Source organism: Linepithema humile, chromosome 1 (assembly GCF_040581485.1).
Source record: "Linepithema humile isolate Giens D197 chromosome 1, Lhum_UNIL_v1.0, whole genome shotgun sequence".
Taxonomy (NCBI): Eukaryota; Metazoa; Arthropoda; class Insecta; order Hymenoptera; family Formicidae; genus Linepithema; species Linepithema humile.
Genome location: NC_090128.1, coordinates 21105415 through 21125209, shown reverse-complemented (window position 1 = coordinate 21125209; position 19795 = coordinate 21105415). Strand labels below are relative to the sequence as shown.

Below are 19795 nucleotides of genomic sequence, written 5' to 3'. Positions count from 1 at the left end.
TTGCTATATTGGTATCGACACAGTACTTTATTAGTTTAGACAATTATTTAAAAAAACAAAATAATTAAAACTGCATTTATCCTAAACATTTTATCTTTTAATATGTTTTTAATGTGTTTTTATGTATTAAAATAATTGCGGAATTTATTCGAATATTTTCTAAATGCTTGGGAAAATTACAATTATCATAAAAAATTTACAACATAATAAATGCCCTAAATTTGTCAATACAAAACATTTATAAAATATCAAATATAATAAATTATTGTTTAGCGAACAATAAGGAAAAGGAATGTACAAACAAAGATTAAAAAAAAAAATTTTTTTAATTAATTTTTATATCAAAAATATCAACCACTGGTAATTTTTGGCTGTTTCAAGAATTGTAAGTCATAATTGAAAAAAAAGTTGTATCAAAAATTTACTTAGAATATAATGAAATAATTGATAAATAAAGGAGTGTTAACTTGAAATACTTGTGTTGAAGACGAAGTGCTCAAAAGTATTATTCGTGCACAAAACATTAAGCAAAAACATATGACCAGCAATTTTCCCTTTCCTGTCTCTACGACGACGTTTGCTGCTTGTTCAGTTATGTGTTTCACGTGAAACGAAACGGACGCATGATGTGGAAAACTACAACGGTGATTTTGATTGTTACCATCGGCACAACTTTTTTATTTCGGTGAGTGCGTTAAATAGATGAATTTTTAACAGCTTACCAAATATTTTACACCGCAAAACATTTTACTCTCAATTCTGTAAACATTTTCTAACGCTTTGTCTTTCAATTCTTTTTACATTCGAAACCAGTGATGCAAACTCGAGCTGGCCAGCACCAGGGCTCCGTGGTAGGGGAAGCATGCACAAGCGAGAATCGCTACGTCACACGTACGTGTGCGCACACGTACGTGTGACGTAGCGATTCTCGCTTGTGCATGCTTCCCCTACCACGGAGCCCTGGTGCTGGCCGGCTCGAGTTTGCATCACTGTTCGAAACCATAAATAATTAATTAGCAACTCTAAATCAATAAAACAGAATTATGATTGTTAACTTCTGTTCAGCTCCAATCCTGTCACAGAAATACCGAACTTGCCCGAAACTTTCTGGGGACCGGAAAAAAATAAGGGAGCATCGAAGGAAATACGACCTTTCGTTATTAATGTGTCAAAGTCGGTAAGTTATGTAGACGCAAAAAAATTTTGTTTATTCATTAAAACAAATAATACCCCAGGAAGAACAACAGGTCTAAGAACGTCTAATAGACGTCTATTAGATGTTTGTAGACCTGTTGTTCTCCCTGGGACACCTTCGAGATATGTACTCTTGTTAGTATGTTATGCAAGATATATTATTAGATTGTAATTGTAAGAAAAAAAATGTTAATTTTATCGTCAGCTATTAATACTGCATCTCCAAATTTGCTATTATTTTTATTTTCGTCTTATAAATTTAATACTGTTTTGTCAGCGTATCGGCCATTACTAAAGATAAAAAACGAGAACACTTGCTGATTAATCGCGGCAGTGGCGCACTCAAAATATTTTTTTCGGGGGGGGGGGGGTTAAAATTCACACACAAAATAAAACAGTATGACCAAAAGTCAGGATAATTTTATATTGCACACTAAAAAATATAAAAATTTTACATTGTTTAATAAAAAATACAATTTATTTTTATAGTAGCATAATTATAAATTGATATTGAGTTTTCTTAGTTTTTCTTAAATAATCAGATTAACTGGATTGCTTAAATAATCAGAAAATTTGTCTATATGTACGGCTGCTAGATGTTTCTCAAGTAATTTATTTAAATCCTTTCACAATATGAATATCTTAAAGTAGATATTATATACGTTCGAACAGCAGTATAGCTGGAGAGGCTATTATAATTATTTGTGTGCAAAGATATTGGCGTGAATTTTAAATTATTAAAATTGCGACCATAGTTAATAACAGACAAAAAATACAAATGTTTGAACGCATTTTATTTAACTACAGATTTTTTACTTTTTGTTAAGTTAATAAAAAAATAAGGTATATTAATTAAATTTCGGGGAGAGTTTTAATCCTCAAAACCCCCCCTCATGGATGCGCCACTGAAATGCGGTAATAATTCTTGGCCAACGAGTAACCAAATATATTTCCTATCTTATCGGAGGATTTATGATCAGCAAAAGAGATAGTAAAATACCGTTTTCTAAATGTTAATCAATGCTAAAACAAAGTTTTAGCTACAGTAAATATTAAATTTTGCATACATTTTTTATTATTTTAAGAATCATAATAAAAAATGAAAGAAATTGACTTAAAACAATAAAAAATCTAATATCACAACTTGAAACCGTCACTAATGGTTCTTTCATAGAAAAACTGAACTGAAGAGGAACGTGCAATAATTTTTTTCTAAAACGCAATTTATTCAATAAGGTAATCGACGATTTAAACGAACGACTTGCAAAAAGAAGAGAATTGGTGGAGCCGTTGGAGGATGTTGCGTGGACTTACGGTATCAGCACAACTTATTTGAAAAATATTCTTGAATACTGGTATACGAAATATAATTGGACTGAACGGCAAGCACTGCTCAACAAATATCCTCAGTATGTAACCAATATACAAGGTAATACATTTTTTGTTATTGTTTTTTTTTGTTGTCAGTGACTCATCGCTATTTTTAAAGAAAAAAGAAAAAAAAAATGTTCGTAAAAATTTTATAATAAATGAATAAATAACTGGAAATACGACATATTCGTAAAATGTTTTTTTTTTGTTCTTGGTATTTATTGTTTCCTGCATTTGCAATTAACGGAAAGTAATAAATAGCGACTTAAATAATTCATCCACAGTAGTTACAATATTGTATGTAGAATGAGCTTTTTATCTCAGTACAAAGTGCAGTTGGTTGAGTGTAAACGATTGACTATTAATTGTAATTCTTAACTTCGCAAATGACAAAAGACCAATCGCTTTTTATTGAATATAAATTTATTTAAATCAATGTGGCAATTTAGTAGTTTGCTGATTCATTGCATAAAATTATTTTCTTGTTTTTTTTTCTTTTATCTATAGGTCTGGATATACATTTTTATCATGTGAAACCACATATTCCACCGGAGCGAAAAAATATAAAAGTTCTTCCGCTGTTAATTCTACATGGTTGGCCAGGATCCGTGGTGGAATTTCAAAAAATTTTGCCTATATTAACGACACCGCGTCCTGACAAAGACTTTGTATTTGAGGTGATAGCACCTTCACTTCCAGGATATGGATTTTCGCAAGCGGCTGTACGACCAGGAATGGGCCCGGCACAGGTAAAGTTTGTTAAAAAATACGAATAATCTTGTGCATCACATAATCCAAGACAGTATAAAAATAATGTATTGATATTGTTAATATTTGATATTTATCTCTGCGGCGCGTAAATATAGTCAATTGTTTATTATTTTCAGATATCTGTTATATTCAAAAATCTTATGTTACGTCTTGGCTTCAACAAGTTCTACGTACAGGGAGGAGACTGGGGTTCAGTTATTGCCAGGAATATAGCTATTTTCTTCCCAGACAAGTGGGTATCAGAAATAATACGTGTGGTAATTTAATAAGACGTATAAAAAAATACAAAATAACCGGTATAAATACAAAGTAATCGTTATTTTTCAGCGTTCTTGGCGGCCATTTGAATATGTGTGTAGTAATGAGCAAGTCAAACTTTTTTTGGAAATTGCTTGGTGTTTTTATCCCATCACTCGTAGTCGAGAGTGAACATTATTCTAGAATGTATCCTTTAGAATCTCACTTGAGTTTTCTCATTGAAGAATCAGGATACTTTCATATACAAGCTACTAAACCGGATACTATAGGTATTTGTCTATATGAAAAAATTTTCATAGTAAAATTCTGTATTTTTAAATACAAGTCTATAAATTCTTAATTTTGAAAAGTCAACTGTAATTAAACTTTAAGGTAAAACGTAAAAAGAAGAATTAATAATTCTTTTTCCTAACGTTTCTTTGTTAAACTACTAGCTGATATATCAATTTCACTTTTAAACATTTGAGACATTTTAATATAATGCGTGCAATGTGCAATTTATTTTTTGAGAAATTTAAATAATTGAAAATTATTTTTTTATAGGCACTGCTGTGGCAGCTTCGCCAGTAGGATTAGCAGGATATATCTTGGAAAAATTCAGTACAGCAACAAACTCAGAATACAGATTGCGTGCTGATGGCGGTTTGCTCGAGAAATTCACCTTAGATGAACTTTTAGATAACATTATGTTTTATTGGGTTACCAATTCTTTTACTACGAGCGTTCGTATTTACGCCGAGCAAGTTAACAAGGCACATTATGCGAGCAAAATAGAAGAGTGAGTGTCTTTTTCTTTTTGCAAATTGTTTTCTGTGCTAACGTACGTTTAATTTCTAGACTGCAAGTTCATGTGCCAATGGGATGTGCGATATTTCCTCATGAGATTTTTTATGATTCGGAGAGTCTCGTTCGTCAGAGATATATAAATTTGATACACTTTAACCATTTACCACGTGGAGGTCATTTCGCTGCACTTGAGGAACCAGCTCTTTTAGCAGACGATGTTTTCGAATTTGTTTCCAAGACTCAAGATAATAAAAAGAAAACTAATAACAAAGACGTACCGAAAACGGAAAAGAAGAGAAAGGAGCCCACAAAAATTTGAATAAATTGCTATGCCACGTTAAAAGAGGAAATAATAAAATCTAAAAATATTCTAAATTATATTGTGTTTAATCATTAAAAGCATTTTTATTGCGTTAAGTGTTGTGTTTTTTTTTTAATTTTGTATAGGTGAAAGTTCTTTAAATAAAATAATTATTGTTTTATATTCTTCTATGTTGTTTTCGCCAAGTATTCCAGTATTATTTTTCGAAACTTTTATTTAAAATTATTAATTATTTTTGAATGTCTTTTCAAATTTTTTAAAATTTAGTTTTTAACAACAATATCTCGAAATTATTTTTTTTTAAATTATCACTCAGTTAAGCACGTAAAATAAATGATAATGTGCATATAAATTACATGAATATATCGTCATATCGTATTTGTGTGCTTTACGATAAGCAGACTTGCTAACGAATTTAACGAGTGATATATAGTAAGATTGCTGACGACTGATAACAATGATTATGTAAAAATATATAAGTTAGTGTACATGGCAATTTATCAATATCTATCTTTTCTTGCTATCGCTTTTATATTTTTCACATGTTACAAACATATTACAACAATAATAGAATGAAGTTATATAATATATATCTAAACATTTGCAATTCTCACTTTCTCTTGAAACTATTGTATGACTCCATATTTCATGCTGAGTATATCTAATCATGAAATGTAGAATTAGTTTGAAATAGTAAAAGTTTTTTTTGTTCTTTCAAAACATGAAGGATATTCCTTTATAAATGCCCGTAACGTGACTCTTGGAAATTGAGGCTTTCCGATTCATTCCCAGACGACCGGACGGCTCGGCAGGCGGCGTGCAACAAAGGACCCCATAAGAACGTTGTAGAAGGGGCAGCGACAGACCCTCTCTGAGCCCCAAACGTGACGCGTGATGCGCGCAAATGCGCTATAAGAGTAAACGAAAATGAACTGTATGCGTAAATAGTTATGTGATGCTCCTAGCGATCCGAATCGCTTAATTCCGGTGAGATTAATTTTCTCGATATCTGCAGACAGCGATAAATATATCTACTTCGTGTTCATTAAAAATTACTTTAGATTCGCCAATTTTATCCAGCTAAATTGCCATTTTGCTGGCTCAACATAGAATATGTCACATAGAAAATATATTTTCGAAAAAGCATTTAAGTAGCTTCTGTAAACGTTAATTAAAGATTTTAATTCTGTTAAGTAAAATTAAAAATTTTTCTAGATTACATTTCTAAAAAGAGATAGAAAGATAATAAAACTATCAATTAACGTTATTTAATATTCATTAAAAAAGTTCTTCGGCATAAAGTTGATAAAATTTTTCGATAAATTTTTCGATAAATGGTTGAGACATTTTTCGTCGAAAAACATTCGGTCTTCGTTAACTGCCACATAGAGAGTAGCAAACGTATAGAACAAAGATAGAGGGTGAGAAGGAGGGGTGTTACTTGTAGAGATTTAGGAGGGTTCCCGGTCGGCCAAGCGTGTGCGTAGGCCACAGACGAAAGTCGTCAGTTGTTCACGGATTGTCGAAGTATAAACCACGGTGAAGGCTAGTCGCGCGCGTTCTTTGCTCACATTACGATTTGTTTAATGATCGCCGATCAGTATTATTGCGCGGGATACATCGTACGGCGAATTAAGTTGATATCACTGATATTGTGCGAGATAAATAATTTTTTTTCTTTCAATCGTTCGCGCAGCAATTGTATTTGTGAAGAGCTATGTGTCTTGCGTTTTTCATTCATTCAGTCAAATCATAGATATCGCGTGTGGCACACGCAGTGACAAATTCCGGCTAGCGTAGGACTTTTTCAACTCGAAACAAGAGATCAGCCTCGACCACGTGACAGCGAAGTGCAAGACGCCGGCGCGCTATAATAAGTTCGTTCTGGCCATTATGACAGTGGAGAGGATGACAGGCGGAGCAGACCCAACGACGGCGATTCTCGTTCACGCGGATGTTTACACGCAAGAAACGTCGAGCAGGTCCGGCAGCAGGTGAGTGTGCGATATGTGCGTACATTCGCACGTACGTGAGACTGAATGGACGCGTGTGTGCGAGCGAACGTGCGTGCGTGATGTTACGCGTTCGTTACGTCGAGGTTACAGACTTCCCGAGTACACATTTGACCGAATTGTCATTACGCCCACGGCTGTCGTTGCCCGACGAAAAGCGGTAAATGAACCGGCAGACACAATTCGTCAATAAGCAAATATTGCTCACTCTCTAGTGCCGAGATGCACGAGTAAAATGTGAATTTTTCACACAGCTCGCTTTAACAGATGGCCAAATGTTAGCAATGTAAGCAAGTTGACAACAAATTTGATCAAATTGCCAACATTGCTGATATTTTGCTTACTGGATTATTCTCATATGTGCCTCGTAAAAGTGGCCGCAAAATAAAATGTAGGGACAATCATTGATTAAATTTTGCTTCTCTATAGTAAAAATTCTCGCAAGATATAAAATAATGTGTAAAATATTTTAGTTCTCGTCTCTAAATTGCTTTTTTCACAGATACAAAATTTGTAGGTTCTTAGTGAGCATCTGCGAAATTTCACCTCTAGAGGTCTAACGAAGACAATGGACATGCAAAAGTTTTCTGTCACGGTCTGTTTGACATTCGTGGTAGGATTCGCACATGGGCCGGCGCCGGGCGGCGGCGGTGCAACACGCTGTACACACCTCAACATTAAATATTCCGTCCCTCCTTTTGAACGCGATATCTCGTCCTCGGTGGCCAGCCTCAAGTGCTAGCGGTGTTGTATGTCTCTGAAATGGGCACTTTGCGTAACTCTACACGTGCTAACTCGACGACCGAGTGACGAATGCGCGCAAATTTTCCAAGAAACTAACACAGCACGGAGCGAATTTCACACGTGCCAAAATGAGAAATTATTGCAGTTTAGCGTTAAAGAGCAAATGAATGTTGCGAATCGTTAGACCGTGTACCGTACCCGATTCCGTGTAGAAGGCCGGGCATTTCTGCACGCGAATGCGAGCGCCAACAAATAGCAGCTATTATAATTTGTACGAGATATATTCTACGAGAGACGTTGGGGGGGCACGAGAGTTCCGATTTTTTTATCCTCGCACGCTTCTCTCGCTTGCTGAGAACCGGTTTCATATCGACCACGTTTACATGCGCGTCTCAAAAAGGAAGCGCGACGTGAGCCGAGAAAGGAGCGTAAGGTACGTTTCGGCGAAGCGCAAATACGCCTTATTTAATATTCGGCGGTGAGAAGAGAGAAAACAGAGTGGAATTCCGGCGCAAAACGAGCCGAAGGGACGGATAATCGGAATCCTGCCTAGCACAATGTAAGATTGCAACAATTTGTCATTAAATGGTATTGCACTCATACTTCATATGTTATGATTCGTAATCTTCATCCTAGATTTTCATCTATCATCGTCGTCTGCCTGCTACCATTTCCATGCAATTTTGCGCAATTCTAGAGCCGCGAGGTTAAGCACCGCAGACGATTTTGTATTGTCGCGCGCAACGACGGGGTTAAATACTCAATACGTCCATTAATAAAGCATGAAGCTTTGAGAGAGTGTTTGTTGCGAGTTAGTTACAAACGCTTGCCATGCACGGCAGTTTGCTCGGTTTAGTCATTGGTGAAACATGCCGACGAACCGTCGTTATGTTCTCTGACGAGTACAAGTCTTGTGAATACCGTAAAAAAAAAGAGAAATCGAAATGGGAAAGAAACATATTTGGAAAGACGAGAAAAAGGAAAATAACTTCTTTGCAGTCGTTTTCAAAAAGGACAAAGAAGAGTGAGTCTACTTGCTCTTAGCGTGTATATTTATCCTTATTCAGACTTCTATCCGTGACGTTCGTAAATCATGATTTATCGCAGTTAATGCAATCAATGTCGAACGACCGGTCATCGTGCATATCGAGATATTTATGTGAGAAAAAATCAACTTCGGCGAAAACAGTGTTGCAAGAGAAACATTACTCCTCGATTTTGAACCTCAGTGATTATGTTGATATAATCCTTTTGCTAAATTATATATGCATAGACGATAAAAGTGTTAAAATGCTATGTTTTTTAATTGCTTGAAAACTTTAACTCGGCATTAATTTTAAACGAATTTTGCGGTTGTGTGTAATTCTTTTTTGCTTCTCATTGTTATTCACTAACAGAAAGTTCTCATCGACTAAGCGTCCACGGCTTAATTTACATGTTAAAATATGCTCGCGAGATATATCTGCTGAGACTGGTAATTTGCATTAACATTCTGGTAACCTGATGTGTATCAAAAAATACTACACCGTCATCCACATATTTTTTCGAATTTTTTATAAATATATTATAAGAACCATGCTTGACATCAGTAGAACCACTAAAATTCCAAAATAATCGCTTGCGATCGAGCGTAACGTAAATAATTGATGAAATCTGCCCATTGCGCATGAGAAATCGAGATCAAGGATAATCACTAGAATGACACTGCAGGAACACCAGCAATTAAGTCTACGCTATTCATCATTAACCATTCGAATGCCGTCACTAGTTGACATTGTGCCTATTAAATAATAATTATGTATAATACAATTGTTTCCTGAGTTATGTGCATTGCTAATAAAAAGTGAATTAAAAACGACGACGAAAATAGTTTCTTAAGAGTTGTGTTCTGAAGAATTTTTATAGTAATATAGAAGTAGACATTCTTAAGCTTTTGCAAAATGAATTAAAATACGCGCGATACCAAACGTGCCGTACATTGTTGCTGAATTTTTGCTTGTTTCTTTCACCGTCCGCGTCACACAGCGTTACGTTACGCACATTCACATACCCATTACGCGTGTACAGTTAGCCGATAGTGGCACAACCAGCTGAATCCTTCTCCGTTTTCAGTCAGTGTTGCGGCCAATCGGCTGCTCGTTATCTCGCGAATTTCCATGCAGTTTTCACGCGATTTCCGAGATCATCGCGAGGATATGACTCCGGAAGATTATGTGTCATCACATGATGACGGAGTTGAATACATAAGATGTATTAATAAAACATGCAGTTAAAGAAACGAACGTTTGTCAGATGCGTAGTGTGACACAACTACAAGTGCGTAGCAGTTTGTTTTAACCGTAAACAGAGCATGTTCTCGAGCGGACACGGTAAATCGCGCGGACATGGCAAGGCGAAGAAAGAGAGTAATAGCAAGAAACATCACATTCGTAATTGGATGCACTCGAAGAAAAAGAAAAGGCACGAAGCTAACCTCTTTACGTAAGTCCATACTCAATTTGTCTCCATTCTTATCGCGTACATTGCTGTTACCTCATTTCGGTATTTTGCAATTCGGAATATTTGCCGAGCTCCACAATTGAACGCGTGAAAATTTCGGCAAATTTAATTCTTCATGATAAACGGCAAAATTTACCTAACGTCATTCATCGCGTTTCCATTGTCACGATCGACGCCAAGATCGTTTTGGTAGTATGTATACATCCGCCGCGTCGGGAATGCGAGTCAACGATATTATACCGGTTCCAACGAGTCCCAATTCACGCGGCAGTCCCTCGAGTCCCTTGCCCCTGCATCCCACACACGCGTGCTGTGCGTGCGCGTATACAACACATTGTTGCGCGATCACGGCAGTGAGATCGTTCGAGATGCTTTCGCAGCACGCAGTTTCGATCGTATCCATCATCGATCGCGGCGATCGCGACCATACCAACGGCAACGACAGTGCATCTCTGGTACAGCAACGCTCGTGTTACCGCCGACGGTGTCACCAGCTGAATAATGCACCTCAAAAACCCATTCGCGCAGCATGGAAGTTACGAGTAAGTCGAGAAGGAAAAGAACGCCCGGTGCAAATGCGTTGTAGGTTGTAGGTTAAGTCGTCTCTTCGTTCATCCTGTAATCCTATCACGTGTCCGCTTGGCCGAGCATGCTTGTGCCAAGGAATTCTTTCGATATTTCGCAGAATCTCACAATAATCCGCACCGGTTAAAAATTTTGTTATAATCTACGGTTTATCGCGTTATCGTGTCATCTGCTCGATTTCTTATCAATATTATTTGCGTTTGTTAATTATTTTTAATGTATCAATGGTATGTTGAAGCTTGTATTCCTTTATTTATAGACACAGAATTCTGATTTATTATAGACCCTTATTAATAGACACAGAATTCTGAAATTGATTGAATAGATATTCTAATTTTCAGAGTTTTTTAAATTTTCTATTAATTTTTTATTTGCATTCGCTTTGCGGTTAAACATTTAAGTGCATGTCATGTTATTTACTATGATTGTATGAATACATAATAAATGATGATATTATCGCGGGAGTATAAAGATTAAAAGTATTATTTTCATATTGTACGTGAAGCAAAATAACTCGGCTGACAGACAGACGATAAATAGCTTAAGCATTAGTTAAACCTATAGTACACTGCAACAATTTTCTTCGAATTCCATGCTTCGATCAATACCGTACAAAGCTTAGTATTTGTAAATACTTCATGAGAGGAATCGTGAATCCGATCAGGTAGTCGGATTCGTTGATTTCAAAACTCTGCTGGTGGGAACCGGTCATCTACTTTCTCTTCATCGACTATTTTTTTTCGTATCTTTACCAAATGTAAACTTGAAAGATATAACGTAATAACAGCGAAAAAAATACATAAAGATATAATTTGACAATAATCTATCGCAATTTTGCAAGCTTATTAATTGGAGTATTCAATTTTTGATGTAAAATTGTTAATTAGAATATAACAAAATTTATAAATTTTCGAATTTCTAATTTTCTAATTTTTACATTTTTTCAAAATTATTTTATTCTTCCTTTTATTCCATTTAACACCCTTAATCTTATTTTTGCAATTAAATATTATTGCTTGTACCTTTTAGCTTGTTTACTTATCAAGTAAAAAAGAATGATTTAAGAAATAGCTTTTTTAACGAAAATACTTGCGCATACGTATAAAAATTAATTAATCATTCAATTTTGCAGAATAAATTTCTGTCATTTTTTTGTGCCACGTTTTCAATCTTAGCTTTGTGTGTTTCTGTCTTTAATACGGCACTGCCGTATAACACGTGTAAAGCTTACTCAGGGTGGGATAAGGTTCTCAGGGTTCAGGCTGGACAGTTTTACGGCGACCGTTGACGGCGCGCGATTGCGGTACTCGTGTTGCACCGGTATAAGTTTCACACAGTCACGTTTTGATTCATCTTTCGATTTTGCGAACTAATACTCAGTCTCGGTCGTTTCGATGTGAACAAATGACATTCGTATACAATAATTATTAAACATTTTATGCATGTGTGTGTTAAGCAGCAAAATAGTAATTTGTGATACACGTTTGGAACAGTATGCCGTTAATCATTACTTATTTTTTATGTTTAATTAATGGTTCTAACAATTAATTAATTGTTCTAACAATTAATTATTTTTTAGCATTAATTATTAGTTAATAGAAAATAAGCTGAAAAGAGAAGTACTAAAAATTTCTAGTCACGGTTTTATGATGCCACGTGGAATTTTTTTTGCTTTTTTTCTGAAAAAAGACTTCAATAAAGAGCATCGCTCATCGTAATATTCCTCTCATTTTAAAGAAAAATATAAATTTGCCCGTGTAATTATTGGATTTTTGTTAGAACTGATTATTAATGCAGATGTAAGCAAAGTTAATGAGCCTGGCAAACTTTTTGAGTTCATTGTTAAAAATAATAGAAAACTACACTTGCGTAACATTGTGTTGCGAAATTGTGATCATGATAGCTATTTGCATTTCGTCGTCAGTATGCTGCACGCATAGTTTAATGTATCGATTTGGTATATATGATGCATGTACTCCGAAAGCATTCTAATTGTTACATTTGTTTTTTAATTCCGTTAGTTTCAACATCAAATTTCAATTACTAATTTCTTAATTTAACTTGAATATTTTTGTGAATAGTTATAATCATATACGATTACAATATAATTATAAATGTATTTTGTAAATTTGCGAGCAAAATTACAGAAAGCATCTTAGAAATTTTGGTAAAATCATGTTATCATTATTTACTATTGATTATCATTGTTGGACACTTTACCACTTCAGATAATTATTCATAAAAAACGAGATAATGAAAATAGCAATATTTTACATATATTTTTAATGCAATAAAATAATTATAAAAATATTTTTATTTAATTATGCAGTAATTTTACTCTCGTCTATACGTGGAAAAAAAACGAAAATTACGCATTGACTTTGTGAAACAGCTTTTGTGCATGAAATACCAGCTGCTTCCGAGAACAGCTTTCACTTAAAATTTGACCTAGGCGAGTACAATTGATATGGAGGGTAGAAATAGGTCCCTTAGACTATGCCCTAAAGCTAACGGTTTTATGACGTCACGTGGAATTTTCTTTGGATTTTCTTTTCTTTTTTTCTGGAAAAGACTTCAATAAAAAGCATCGCTCATCGTAACATTCCTCTCATTTTAAAGAAAAATATAAATTTGCCCGTGCAATTATTGAATTTTTGTTAGAACTGATTATTAATTGTATTTCTTAACGTCTATTTTAATAAAATATTTAATTCAACTGAGTTATAATCTTAAAACTTTTGCGATCGTTATATATTCGGCTCTGCTCAACGCTTGAAGCCGCTCTATTATATTGAACTGATATAAAATCTGATATTTCATATTCATTTCATGATCTAATATAATGATGTAAAAAACAGTAAACGTAAAATTACGCGACCGGCTCCTGACTTATACCGAAGTATAAACGTAAAAATACGTGAGCGGCCGCGAAAGTGTCAACATATATTTTACATTTTTTAGATGAAATTAACGATAAAAGATCACAAATACGCACATGTGTATTATTTTGAATGAAACTTGTAACATTAATGTTTCAAAAAGAGTAACTTTTTTAAGATAACCAATAACTAAAAATTTAATTGTTTTTTAATCTTGTATTTTATGAAGGAAAGAAAAGACAAATTCGAGGAAATTCTCTTCATAAATAATAAATTGCGCTAGGTTATCAATCGGGTTTCAATAGATAGTGCGATATGCAATGTAGATCGCAGTTGACGCTCATTAGCCTCTATTAGCGGACAGAATGCTCGATGGTATTCAGTCTGTTACTGTCCTCCACGTGTTCAAAGATTCGATCAATTGGGATGTAATCGCCGCGAGTGATGCACCAGATGCGAGGCAGGTTAATTGCGTAATTGTGAACGTAATAAGCCTTTTATGATGGAGGATTTTATGCGATATTTACACAAACGCGCGTATCAACCAACGTCTATTTAGACGGCGTCGTCAGCGTATTTGATAACTTGCTTTTCTGCAGAAAGAAGAGAATCCCTCGTGTGTTTGCTTGGTTTTAAATAAAAAAATCAAGAACACAAGGAATGACTAGACTAGATGCACTAGATGAAAGTTACATCAGAGTGGTATGCTGAGCGCGTAGGAGTAGCGCGATAAGAGTATAGTGTTTCAAAAGCGGCGAATAAGTGTCCTGATAAAGTTACAAACATTTTTCACGTGACGAAAATTAACCTGAAAGACATGTGTGAGCGAGCGTCATTTTATTCTACCCTAACTGCAGAGGAGAGAACTCGAACGCACCCTTGCAAAAAGACTAGGTGGTAGGTTCGCTTCCTAGCCCAAAATTCCAAGACATAGCCATAAAATAATAATCTATTTAATCCAACAAATCTACATAACTTATTAAAAAAAAAGCAAACAAATGTTAATTAATGTTAAATGTTGCTAACAATCATCTAATCAAAACTTGAAAGTTTAGTGCAATAATGGTTTAATATATTTTTCAAGAACTTTAGAAAATCAATTTAAATTTGATTTTTTCAACTTTAAGACTTTTTGTCAATTTTTAAAGTAGATTAAATTCACATAAAGAATATCTATGTTGCAGCGTGATAATGTCGTCCGGCGACTCGTCACCTCCACCACAGGCATCGATATCATCCTCAGCGGGTTTCGACGTGCTTGACGACGCGAGACTGGAGAAGGTCATGATTACGCCTGTAACATCGACGAAGCCACCGTCGAAACCTACTGCGGACGCTGCCAAGGACAACACCGAGGAGATAGAAGAGGCGGTGCCGATCGTACAAAAGACCTTACCCACGCCGGAACCGAAACCGGAGATCGAAAAGAATGGTTTCGATGTGAACGCGAAAAAATCACCCAACGAGCCAGATGATGCCTGTTTAATCAATTGCATTTATTATACGCAACAATGCTGCGATTGCACAATAGTCTGAACAAAAAAATCCTAGTTAAATAATGTTAAAAAAAAGCCGGTGCCCTCGCGACTCATTATATCAGTTTCGGGGTTCCTGAAGCGCTTTTTTTTCGGCGCAAAATTTAGGATTTGATATTACAATAAGTATTGCGCGCCATTAGGATACTTTGTGATATACAAGAAGTATAAGAAAATCCTATCGCGACGTATAGAAAATTTTGTAAATGTGTGTATAAATGAACGTGCAATGCTCATAATTACACATAAGTATTTGATGTTATCGCATGATATTTCATCGAGCATCCGACTATTCGATTAAAAGCGATTTGAGAAGCATACGCGTAAATAATTAACTTATATTTTTAGAAAATGTACTTCAGAGAGAAGAAAGTTGCAGCACTGCCATGACGTGATAAAAATTGCGTCAAGAGACATTGCAAAAGTCAATTTAAATAGTCTATAAGCATTCCCTCACATATGTTATAGAACAGGTTATATTATACATTGTATGTGTCTTCCGTGGCATTAATGTTAACATCGACGACACGCATTTGACAGTATTAATTGTGACAATCGTTTGGAACATATCAGGCATCGTGTCTGTTCATTAATTTGTAAATTTACGAGTTAAGAAATCAGTAGCATGTAGGAATCGTGTATAGATCTTCCATTTGGAAACAAAAATAAGACAAATAATATCGAACAGCATTTTCGATATCTGTATAAGGATGTATTTATTACAAATCCGAGAGAAGAATAACCCGAGAACAATCGCTTTTCTTTAATGCGTCAGTAACTACAAGTAGAGCGTATTTCTATAGCGCAGCTGATGATTAAATCAGACTTTATTTTACAATTGTTGTTATATTCATTTAATCTACCTGCTTTCTATTCTTTTCCGTAATGATGAAGACAAGAAGCTTTCATCGAGAATATGAGCATTTAATCACCATCGCGTCGCTTCATGGCACGCAGGAATCGCATAGATGTGTTCCAATATTTTATATAAATATTTACATAAATTATTATTTATGTAACTTTACATACATTTGATTATTTATGTAAATATTTATAGTAATCAGAGCTTGCAAATATATGGTACGATTTATATTTATAGATGAAGACTAGATTATTTTTATTGTAATATTACGACGTACGGATTTTTAATGCAAAAACGATGCTAAATAATAATGTATATTTTTTAAATCTATCGTCGATATATTTTTTTAAGAATAATGTTGTACGAAACTAAAATTTAAAGTTCCGAAAAACATATATAGGTAAGTACAATATATGCTAAAATTCTGACTAATTTGATTATTGAGAAGATATCAATAAAAGTAAATAAGTAAGTTGTGTATTTTTGCGAATGCTGCAAATCTAAAAGTCTAATAGCATCTATCATTGAATTAGATTTAGGCATTTGGTAGGTGCAGCTAATGTTGCACATTAGTTAATTATTTGAAATCGCCAGTAATAAATTGAGAAAGATTTATAGTTTCCAATCTATAATCTCTTTTTAAATGAATACTTGCAATGCAAAGTATCATGTGGTTAAATATACCTAATATATTAAGTATTCATAAATGCTCTGAAAATCGTGGTTTATCACATGGATTTCAAATTATCTGTAACTTTGTGTATTTTCTGGTCGTAATATACAGTATTTTAAATATATTATGATTTATTACACTGCGCTATGATAAATGATCTTTTGAAAAAAAATCCTGCACCTGAATGAGGAACTACATTACGTCGCGAGAGCTCAAGAAGTTTAAGAAATATTATGTGACTTCATTTTGTCATAACAACATTATGATCGGAAATTGTATCATTTAAAGTAAAATTTTATAATATATGTGCAAAAAGTCAACTCACGTGCGTAGTTTTGTTTCTATTGCGTTACGATTCATATATGGGTAACGGATGACCCTCTGAATTGAATACCCACCTATCCAAATCTATTAATTGTCTAGTGTCATCAAATAACAAATATAAATACTTTAAAGTTTCAGCGAACCAAAAGCTTTCCGTCATATCTTGCTGACGGGTGTGCTGAATATTTCGCACGTTACCAATACTTGTATAGCCATCTTCGACTTTGGTATAATTCTCGAATGCCTGTTGGAACACGTTTTACATTACAGATGTGTAATGATATTTCAGGGAGAGATAACACTCACCTGAAATATGTGCCAACCCCAGTCTTGATACGTCTTATTTCCCGTAAAATACCACATATAAAATAGACTCTCGATGAATTCGGGCCTCAGTAAATTATGGGCATCGTTTGTTTTAACATACATATCCATTTGATTTTCCCCTTCCATTTTCTGCAGAATTGTAAAATTCATAACTTTTTTCCTTGATGTAAAATCAAACTTTCTATGCTTTCTATTTTCTCTTATCGCTCAAAATTGGTGTATTAATCTTTTAAACTCACTTGTATATTAAAATAGGTAATCTCAGGTGCAAGGAACGTCGGTTGGATTGCGTACGTTTGATAACAAGTTTTAACTATTTCTTCCGCAAAAGTATTATGCTCTGGCGTTAATCCATGACGCGCGCCTAATGCTAAAGTGCCTCCTAAATAGCATGTGAGATGGTCCTAAAATACAAATTCGCACATTTGCAACTTTGCACAATTTTATGTAGATTATTTCTTTCAAAGCTATTTACCATTTTTGGCTTTATTTCCTTGTTGGCGCCGACCAACTCAGCAATGAACAAATATTTATTAACTGCTGTATATTTAACGAGATGCTTTTGTGTTCCAGCAATGCCTAGCAAATAATCGTCTCGCAAACTAAAAGAATTAACGATATAAAATGAATGAAGTTTACATTGACTAATTATAGTTTCTTATATGATATACTAACTAGTCTATGGTTTTTCCAGTTTGCAACCATTGTTTCAATAAGTATTCGTAATAACTATCGCCTCGAGCTCCTAATGTGATCGTTGCGTATTCTCGAAACTGGCCTGTATTAGCATTAATAAAGATGGGGACTAAACCATCATATTTTTCTAACTTATGTACATGTTCGGAAACTTTTGCAGCTGCAGTCTAAAAATATATCAAATTAGATATATATTGTAAACTGCTTTGACAATCGTACCAATCCTGAAATTACCTCAAACTTAGATTGCCCTGTGCTACGACTAAGATCACGAAATTCCAACTGAATGGAAGTAACTTCACTCGTACTACTATCAGGACCCCACTTAGGACTGTGTGCACTTCTAGTGCCGAGATTCACATCGGAATATGGAACACCAGATCTGGTAGAAAATGCTGGCATCATGCGATCACCTAAATCCATCTTAAATCATGCCATTAAATTATTTCCTACATCAAGATTCTTACAGAATCAATTAAAATTATTTTCAATCTGCTACTTACAGCCTTATTTAAAAAGAGTATATCACCGGAAAGATGATACGCCGCCAGTAAACCACCTAATACTCTAATTGTAACTTCAAATAAATTAACATCTCTATTCATTGTAAACACTAGACTATCTTGCACCCATTTCTTTGCCTTTGAAAATTCTATAACATAATTAAAGAAAATTATTTTGCTATCAACAAAGGAGCTATTTAAAAATTCAATATTTATACACACCATCGTTTAACCCCATTATATACATAGTATCCAACGAATCAACTATTGTAAGACCTAAACCAAACCATTCATGATATCTCCTCGATATTGGTTTAACATTATCATGACCCCAAGCATATTTCTTATAGCCATCCCAGGAGTGTTTAAATGCAGCTACAACAGCTTGTTGTCTACTATTTTGTGGACCTAAAAATCCAAAGCATTACAACCTATTTCCACTCTTGCAACCAAATCTACTTATATTTATTAAATTTGTAATGTGATTGCTTCATAAACAAATCAAGTCTACCATTAAATTTAAGAATGTTTGGTTTTGGCTGTGGTGGTTCACCAATTTGATCATCATCAACTTGATTAATCTCTGGTTGAAATTCTGGCTCCTCGATTACTTCACCAGGTCCAGCACCCTGTTCATCATTATCTACAACAACTTCCTCGATTGCCTACAGAACAAAAAGGAAATTTGATAGTTTTTGAATACAAACTTAAAACCTGTCTCGATGTTGCGTACCTTCTCATACTTTCCCGTATCCTGTACAATTTCTACATTACTATAATCAACCTCATTGTCAGAGGTACCAGCTTTGGTTTCACTAGGCAGGAGATAAAATATTACAAGTAGAATTGTGATAATTGCAAAGTATAGCATATTTCTTTGAAACCTAGACAACTGATTCCATTGCTGAAAAAGAGATGAATAGCTGAATAGCTGAATGACGTATAAATAATTGCGACATTCTAAATTACTCATGTAGACTAAAAGTACAAACACAATTGTAATATTTTGTATTTGGATATACGTACCCTCCATAAACTGCGTGAAGTGCCTCGTGTAAACGATGCACTATCATGAATATTTAAGCTAATGTAATCCGATTTACCCGAGTCTCTGTGCGAAAACATATTTTCGAAAACTGTAGGTTAACTTGTTCCGGCACGTGCGGAAACTAGTCGTTCTGTCAGGACACTTAAAGTATGACACTGCGACGAATCAATCCAACAATCGAAGGTCCTCATTTATACGATTTATGCAAATATATTTAACATGTTTTTACATTTTCATTAAATTCATTTATTATTGCTTTGTTAACGTCTACCCTGACATGAACAGTTAAAAGGTCTGTTCTTCGGAGCTGAACCGTGTTACACTTTTTATACTCAAAATGAAACAGATATATTGATTACGCGTTGATGAGAGCAAGAGGAAAAAGAAGAAGTGCAGGAGGTACAGC

General features: G+C 34.5%; 3 protein-coding genes across 10 annotated transcripts; 2 read left to right on the top strand and 1 right to left on the bottom strand.

The window, feature by feature from the left end:
• Positions 1–526: 526 nt before the first annotated feature.
• On the top strand, positions 527–4862 carry LOC105669685 (juvenile hormone epoxide hydrolase 1-like). Its single transcript, XM_012362753.2, has 8 exons — positions 527–685; positions 1066–1177; positions 2431–2623; positions 3073–3314; positions 3453–3568; positions 3664–3863; positions 4138–4372; positions 4432–4862. Exons 1-8 carry the CDS (start codon positions 624–626, stop codon positions 4697–4699), a joined length of 1428 nt encoding a protein of 475 aa, XP_012218176.1. The 5' UTR covers positions 527–623; the 3' UTR covers positions 4700–4862.
• A 690-nt stretch (positions 4863–5552) lies between these two features.
• LOC105669690 (uncharacterized) lies at positions 5553–15794 on the top strand. Of its 8 annotated transcripts, none has more exons than XM_067356071.1 (3): positions 8065–8482; positions 9571–9939; positions 14606–15794. In XM_067356071.1, the coding sequence occupies exons 2-3, from the start codon at positions 9809–9811 to the stop codon at positions 14955–14957; spliced, it is 483 nt and encodes a 160-aa protein (XP_067212172.1). In that variant the 5' UTR covers positions 8065–8482; positions 9571–9808; the 3' UTR covers positions 14958–15794. The 8 variants fall into 8 exon arrangements, with proteins under 8 accessions (XP_012218198.1, XP_067212172.1, XP_067212187.1 ...); XM_067356082.1 differs by lacking the exons at positions 8065–8482; positions 9571–9939 and adding exons at positions 11845–11862; positions 14021–14318; XM_012362778.2 differs by lacking the exons at positions 8065–8482; positions 9571–9939 and adding exons at positions 11869–12034; positions 14021–14318.
• On the bottom strand, positions 15647–19685 carry alpha-Man-Ib (alpha-Mannosidase class I b). The gene is made up of 11 exons (XM_012362750.2): positions 19368–19685; positions 19075–19245; positions 18853–19006; positions 18564–18749; positions 18342–18490; positions 18073–18261; positions 17818–18005; positions 17618–17744; positions 17382–17546; positions 17122–17271; positions 15647–17059 (listed from the first exon to the last, which is right to left on the bottom strand). Exons 1-11 carry the CDS (start codon positions 19464–19466, stop codon positions 16841–16843), a joined length of 1797 nt encoding a protein of 598 aa, XP_012218173.1. The 5' UTR covers positions 19467–19685; the 3' UTR covers positions 15647–16840.
• Positions 19686–19795: the final 110 nt, after the last annotated feature.

What these genes read in the sequence shown, in the direction of transcription:
- LOC105669685 (XM_012362753.2), top strand. Translation starts at nt 624, where the DNA reads ATGATGTGGAAAACTACAACGGTGATTTTGATTGTTACCATCGGCACA. An exon ending in TTATTAATGTGTCAAAGTCG is followed by an intron (nt 1,178 to 2,430) that starts GTAAGTTATGTA and finishes TTATTCAATAAG; the next exon opens with GTAATCGACGATTTAAACGA. An exon ending in GCTATTTTCTTCCCAGACAA is followed by an intron (nt 3,569 to 3,663) that starts GTGGGTATCAGA and finishes GTTATTTTTCAG; the next exon opens with CGTTCTTGGCGGCCATTTGA.
- LOC105669690 (XM_067356071.1), top strand. Translation starts at nt 9,809, where the DNA reads ATGTTCTCGAGCGGACACGGTAAATCGCGCGGACATGGCAAGGCGAAG. An exon ending in CACGAAGCTAACCTCTTTAC is followed by an intron (nt 9,940 to 14,605) that starts GTAAGTCCATAC and finishes TCTATGTTGCAG; the next exon opens with CGTGATAATGTCGTCCGGCG.
- alpha-Man-Ib (XM_012362750.2), bottom strand. Translation starts at nt 19,466, where the DNA reads ATGTTTTCGCACAGAGACTCGGGTAAATCGGATTACATTAGCTTAAAT. An exon ending in AAACATTCTTAAATTTAATG is followed by an intron (nt 18,750 to 18,852) that starts GTAGACTTGATT and finishes TTGGATTTTTAG; the next exon opens with GTCCACAAAATAGTAGACAA. An exon ending in ACTGGAAAAACCATAGACTA is followed by an intron (nt 17,745 to 17,817) that starts GTTAGTATATCA and finishes TAATTCTTTTAG; the next exon opens with TTTGCGAGACGATTATTTGC.